The sequence below is a fragment of the Ziziphus jujuba genome, chromosome 7 (genome assembly GCF_031755915.1).
Source record: "Ziziphus jujuba cultivar Dongzao chromosome 7, ASM3175591v1".
NCBI lineage: Eukaryota > Viridiplantae > Streptophyta > Magnoliopsida > Rosales > Rhamnaceae > Ziziphus > Ziziphus jujuba.
Genome location: NC_083385.1, coordinates 4,484,690 through 4,492,031, shown reverse-complemented (window position 1 = coordinate 4,492,031; position 7,342 = coordinate 4,484,690). Strand labels below are relative to the sequence as shown.

General features: G+C 29.1%; 1 protein-coding gene across 1 annotated transcript; it reads left to right on the top strand.

The window, feature by feature from the left end:
* The first annotated feature begins 1,536 nt into the window (after positions 1–1,536).
* Positions 1,537–2,950, top strand: LOC125423688 (expansin-B15). The gene is made up of 4 exons (XM_048478546.2): positions 1,537–1,603; positions 1,688–1,800; positions 2,144–2,331; positions 2,614–2,950. Exons 1-4 carry the CDS (start codon positions 1,537–1,539, stop codon positions 2,948–2,950), a joined length of 705 nt encoding a protein of 234 aa, XP_048334503.2.
* Positions 2,951–7,342: the final 4,392 nt, after the last annotated feature.

Sequence of the window (7,342 nt, the reverse complement as noted above, 5' to 3'; positions counted from 1 at the left end):
GTCTATCAACTCGTGACAACGTGTACGTTTTAATGGTACCTTGGTCAATGTGAAATTCCATCAGGAATAAAAAGTCAACATTTGACCAATTCTAGGTCAATGATGGTCAAACCCGGTCAACCTTTGTCAAATTTTAGAAATTTCCAATGTACTTCAGGATGGGATGTTACACATGCCTTATGAGAGGGTGTGGATACCTTTCCCTTGAGAGGCCTTCCCCAAAAGAGCCCAGAGAGGCCTTACTGACAGGGACCGTAAAATCGTGAGGAGTAGGATTGGGCTCACTACCTAGCTTTCAAAGTAGACAATATCTCGGTTGGGCCTGGGAGGCCTGGGCCAGTAGGACTTGCAGGTGAAGTGGTAGGACCCCTAAACTACTGAGAGGCCTTTTAAAACCATGCTGGCTGGGCCCAAAGCGGATAATATCTCATGCAGGTAGACTGAGTTGTTACAGTTGGTATCAGAGCCAGACCCGAATCGGTGTGCCAGCAAGGACGCTGGACCCCAAGGGGGTGGATTGTGAGATCCCAAATCCTTTGGAAGGGGAACGAAGTATGCCTTATAAGAGGGTGTGGATACCTTTCCCTTGAGAGGCCTTCTCCAAAGGAGCCCAAAGAGGCATTCCTGACGGGGAATGTAAAACTGCGAGGGGTAGGATTAAACTCACCACCTAGATTCGAAAGCAGCCTGGGAGGCCCGGACCAGTGGGACTAGCAGGTGAAGGGATGGGACCCTTAAACCACTGAGAGGCCTTTTGAAACTGTACGGACTGGGCCCAAAACAGACAATATCTCATGCGGGTGGATTGGACCGTTACAAGATTTTGGTACGATATTGTCCTTGTTAAATTAAAATATATTGTAACCATGCTAAAAAGAAAAAAAATCTTAGATATTTGTTAAAATAAAAAAAAAATTCTTATATTCTTTGAAAAAATCTTAGAAATATATAATAGATTTCATTAGATATTCACACATACAATATAAAACCTATGGAATTTTATAAAGATTCATAAATTATTCTAAGATCTAAAATTTCTTTTGAATTCTTTAAACTTCGCATTGAATACATTTCCTTTATACCTATGCATTGTAAGTCTTAAATGTGATGCATTTTGTCAAAGCTTCTCTCTCTCTCTCTCTCTCTCTATATATATATATATATATATAATTGAGAATGTTTCTCTCATATTATTTTGGGTTAATTTTAATTATCGAATTGAAAATTCCAGAAATATAGGTTGGTTTCCTCATTAAAATCAATCTCAAAATATCTAATGAAAAATGCCATTCTTGAAACCAATTAATCAGCAGTACAAACTGCCATATCTCTCACTCTATAAATATCACACAGTACTAGCACACATATATTCCACAAGTAATTAATTAATTATCGATATTTTGAGGACTGTGGTCGGCATATGGCTCGTCTTCTTCAATCTCCATTCTCTTTTATTATTTTTGCAACATTTATTTTTTCTTTCGATCATGCAAAGGCTTCAATCCCAAGCTTCTTAATATCTCAAATGCTGATCAAATGTTTAGGCAGTGGTTGCAGGGCGGAGCTACGTGGTATGGAAGCCCAAGTGGTGGAGGGAGTGATGGTAATTAACTATTTTTTTTCTTTCTTTTTTCTTTTTTTAATAAATCTGAAAGTATATATTATTAATTTTATAAATGTTGTGTAGGAGGAGCTTGTGGGTTTAATTATGCCGTAGAGAATCCCCCTTTCTACAAAATGGTATCAGCAGGAGGCCCTTCTTTATACAATAACGGCAATGGTTGTGGAGCTTGTTATCGGGTATGTGATATATATATATATAACTCACGGCACCAGATAAATCAACATTGAGCCACATCTCTTCGATTGTTGTTATAAGATCGTACCATAATTTTCACCAATTACATATAATATTCTGTGTGATTCTTACAATTTTCTTCTTTTTTATATGGTTCATGTGAGATTAATGCGTTTTTATTGTCCTTTTTATTGATTACTTGCTTATTTTATTTATATTGTTAAAAACCTTAGTAAAAATTAGAGTTTTATTTGGTCATGAAAGTCCAAAAATTAATTCCATATCAATATGTTCTTAGATAAAATTAAATTGATAATATTATAAAGTAATAACAAATTATTTCAGGTGAAATGCACAGATAACCAAGCATGCTCCAGGAGACCCGTGACTATAACTATAACAGACGAATGCCCTGGGTGTGTCGCCGAGCCATTTCATTTTGATCTAAGCGGTACTGCTTTTGGAGCCCTGGCTAAGCCTGGTCAAGCTGATAATTTGCGCAATGCTGGAGTCCTGCAACTACTGTTTAGAAGGTACTTTTCCTTTCATTTAATTACTTAAGTCACACAACATTAATTGTTTCTAATTTCATGACAAACCTTACATATATATATATATATATATATATAAATATAATACATACATATATCTTCCATTTAATGCAAAGTTTATTTAATTTTAGTATCAAGAGCATTTTCTTAATTTCCTTTCCTTTTTTAGGCGATCAAATTTTGACTTTTTTTTTTAATAAACGAAATAATATATATCTAAAATTAAGTGGCCTAATATAGAAGAGGTAATGATGCATATGGCAGAGTTAAATGCAAATATCCTGGTGTGACAATAGCGTTCCATGTTGATGCTGGATCCAACCCCTTCTATTTTGCTATGGTAAGCGAATACGAGGACGGTGACGGTGATCTGGGTGCTGTTGAACTCAAACAGAGCGGTGGTGATCGGGAGTTATGGCATCCCATGCAGCATAGTTGGGGTGCAACTTGGATGCTCAACTTAGGCTCACAGTTACAGCCTCCCTTCTCCATCCGCTTAACCACACTCACATTGCATCACACTCTTGTGGCTCACAATGTCATTCCCTTCAATTGCCAGCCCGGCCAAACTTACCGATCTTGGGTTAATTTTAAAACCTGACTCATTTAATGTTACATGTGATTTACTGCCATATAAATAAAATAATGCACAAAAATAAAGTTGCTATTTGAGACCAAATTTGGAAAAATGTGTTTCATTTTTTCTTTCTTTTTTCTATTTCTATTTTTATTTTTTCTCGCTCTTTTTTTACATTTCATCGCCACAAGTTTCCCTATAATGTTATAAGTAGAAGTTGAAGGCTTAATTAAAGCAATACAAATTTGTCATTCACTGTCATTGCTCTTTCCCTACAATAGGACATGTATGAGTGCTTGGGCTTTATGAATATGTTTAGGGTTCAAATAGTGAGTTGGGTGATCCAGATATCCATCAAAAAGACACATATAATGTTAATTTTAATCAATTTCTATACCGAATAAGTATCACGATTAGCGGACAATTAAAACGATGATCGTTTATGAAAGCATATTGGCTTTTGGCTTCAAATGAACCTAATTGGATCCATTTTATATTTTTAACCAATGAAAATTCAGTTTCCTTTAAAAAAGGAAGATTGTGTGTGTTTGTAGTTCAGTTGATGAAAATTATAAAAGAACAAGCCTATGGACATGTCACTTCACCTCAAAGACATACTATTTTTGATCGTTTGATCATGGATTTGATCGTTTGTATTATTGCATCCACAGTGAGGCCGGCATCCTTGTGTATGCTATATGTATAAAAATACACAAAAATGCTTTATATATATATATATATATATATATATCATAGGGTAGCTAATTAGGATAGTCACCAAAATTCATTTCAAATTACTCTAAAAAATATATATAAATTTCTTGGTTTTGTTAGGAAGTAATCAACCAAAATAAATTAAAAATTATGAAAAAACAAATAATTATATTTTTGTTTTAATTATATTCACTACGTGAAAATAGCGATTTAGCGACATTAAGTTTGCGACATAATAAAAAAATGCGCGATAAAACGTCATTTAATAAGACAAAAAGCGATGCACTTTTCACGATGTCGCTAAATAGAAGAAAATTGAGATCTGGCGACATAAAATTAGCGATGCTAAGAAACAAAATGAATTTAAGGTCACTAAAAACAAAAATAAACGACCATGATTTTCAGCGTTGCTGAATATATGATTCAACAGCTTCGGCTTTTGTTGTTTTATTCCTTGTTTTTATTTTATTTTATTAGTTTGATTATGTTTCAATGATAGTTTATTTGATATTGCAAGTTGCAATCCTAACCTTTATTTTGAGGGAACAGATGACACATTAATAGCATTAAGAATCGCCAGATATTTTAGGTGATGCATTTACCGAAAAAGAGTCGCCATATCCTTACTTTACATTGCCAATCTCATAAACATTTATTGTTAACGACGACGCATTTAATCAAAACAGTGTTGCTTGTTACATCATTTCCATTTCTCCTTTAATTATTTTATATATTTAATTTATCTACAAATAAATACTGAAAATATTTCTTAATATGTGAAGGAATATTATTTTTTCTTAAATAATTTGCAAGTCTTTAAATTGTATTTTTGTTTTTTCAAAGAAAGGGGAACAAATTAAAAAAAAAAAGGGAATCGGCGATGCAATTCCCCTTGATTGCATCGCTGGTTGACTTCTATGATTATTTTTATTGTTGTTCTCTAATTATTTTGTTTCTCAAGTACAATTTATTTTCTTTTTAAATTTGCAAGTCTTTAAATTGTATTTTTTTAAAAAAAAAAAGAGAAAAAATAAAAAAAAAGGAACAGGCGAGGCGACGCAATTACCCCTGATTGCTTCGCCTGTTCCCTTTTATAATTATTTTTATTGTCGCTTTCTAATTTTTTTGTTTCCCAAGTAAAGTTTATTTTCTGTGTAAATTTGCAAGTCTTTAAATTGTATTTTTGTTTTTTTTAAAAAAAGGAAACAAATTAAAAAAAAATTGGAACAGGCAACGCAATTTCCATTGATTGCGTCGCCTATTGCATTTTATGATTATTTTTATTGTTACTCTCTAATTATTTTGTTTCTCAAGTATATTTTATTTTTTATTTAAATTTGCAAATATTTAAATTGTATTTTTGTTTTTTTAAAAAAAGAAGAACAAATTAAAAAAAAATGGAACAGGCGACGCAATTCCCCTTGATTGCTTCGCCTGTTGCCTGATATGATTATTTTTATTATTTTTTTTAAATTATTTTGTTTCTCAAGTACAATTTATTTTCTATTTAAATTTGCAAGTCTTTAAATTGTATTTTTCTTTTTTTTTTTTTAAAAAAAAGGGAACAAATTAAAAAAAAATGGAACAGGCAACGCAATTCCCCCTGATTGCGTCGCCTGTTGCCTGATATGATTATTTTTATTGTTGTTCTCTAATTATTTTGTTTCTCAAGTCCAGTTTATTTTTTGTTTAAATTTGCAAGTCTTTAAATTGCATTTTTATTTTTTTAAAAAAAGGGGGAACAAACTAAAAAAAAAAATGGAACAGGTGGCGCAATTCCCCTTGATTGCATTGCCTGTTCCCTTTTATAATTATTTTTATTGTCGCTTTCTAATTTTATTGTTTTCCCAGTAAAGTTTATTTTTTATGTAAATTTGCAAGTCTTTAAATTGTACTTTTTTTTTAAAAGGAAACAAATTAAAAAAAAATTGGAATAGGCAACGTAATTCCCATTCATCGGATCCCCTATTAACTTTCATGATTATTTTTATTTTTGTTCTCTAATTATTTTGTTTCTCAAGTACATTTTATTTTCTGTTTAAATTTGAATTTTTTAAATTTTATTTTTTTATAAAAAAAGGGGAACAAATTAAGAATTTTTTTTTGGAACAGGCGATGCAATTCTGCCGGATTGCATCGCCTATTGCCTTATATGATTATTTTTATTGTTGTTTTCTAATTTGTTTTTCTCAAGTACAGTTTATTTTCTATTTAAATTGTATTTTTTTTTTTAAAAAAAGGGGGAACAAATTAAAAAAAAATTGGAACAGGCGACGCAATTCCCCTTGATTGTGTCTCCTATTTCCTCATATAATAATTTTATTATTTTAAAATTAATAATTTCAAAAATAGTTAATACATATTTAATAGATAGAAAATAAAAATGTGATAAATTTAATTATTTTAAAATTTTTAATAGATAGAAATATGAGGTAAAATTATTAAGCAATTCCTTTAATTTATTTGTGTTTCTATGATAAGTTAGTTGTTATACTTCTATGACATAATGTATAAATTAATAATATATCAATTATATATGCTTATAAAAATAATTTTATAAATAAATATTAATTTTAAGAGATTTCTTCTCAATAATTATGTCATTCAAAACTTCAAAAATTATTTAAAAAGCTTTTTTTATGTTAAAAGGGTAATGAAAAATTATTTAAAAAACTTTTTTTATGTTTAAAAACTAATAAGAGACTTTTTTTAACAATGTGTCGCCTTTTAATGCATTTAGTGACTCTTTTTTCAAAATGCATGCCTATTCCTATATTTAGTTATGAATATGGAAATTATAATCTCAGAAAAGCATCGCCTATTCCAGCCTTTAGCAATGTTTTTTTTTTTTTTTTTCTTCAGTTTGAAAGTTACTTTTTAGTTTTGTCAAATAAGGATTATTTGATAGATAAATTCATACAAAATAATTTATAGAAATTAAAATTCAAATAAATATTGGCATAAGAATCTAATATTTCAAATAAATAAAATTTTAACTCATATAATAATTTTATTATTTTAAAATTAATAATTTCATAAATAGTTAATACATATTTAATAGATAGGAAATAAAAATGTAATAAATTTAATTATTTTGAAAATTTTAATAGATAGAAATATGAGGCAAAATTATTAAGCAATTTCTTTAATTTATTTGTGTTTTTATGATAATTTACTTGTTATACTTATATAACAAAATGTAGAAATTAATAATAAATCAATTATTTATGCTCATAAAAATAAGTTTACAAATAAAAAATATTTTTAAGAGATTTCCTTTCAATAATTATGTCATTCAAGACTTCAAAAATTATTTTAAAAGCTTTTTTATGTTAAAAAGGTAATGAAAAATTATTTAAAAAACTTTTTTTATGTTTAAAAATTAATAAGAAACTTTTTTTAACAATGTGTCGCATTTTATTGCATTTAACGATTCTCTTTTCAAAATGCATCGTCTATTCGTACATTTAGCGACGAATCTGTAAATTATAATATCAAAAAAACATTGCCAATTCCAACCTTTAGCGATGTTTTTTTTTTTTTTTTTTTTTTTTTTTTTTTTTTTCAGTTTGAAAGTTATTTTTTAGTTTTATCAAATTAGGCTTATTTGATAGATAAAGTTATACAAAATAATTTATAGACAATAAAATTCAAATAAATATTTGCATAAGAATCTAATATGTCAAATAAATGAAATATTAA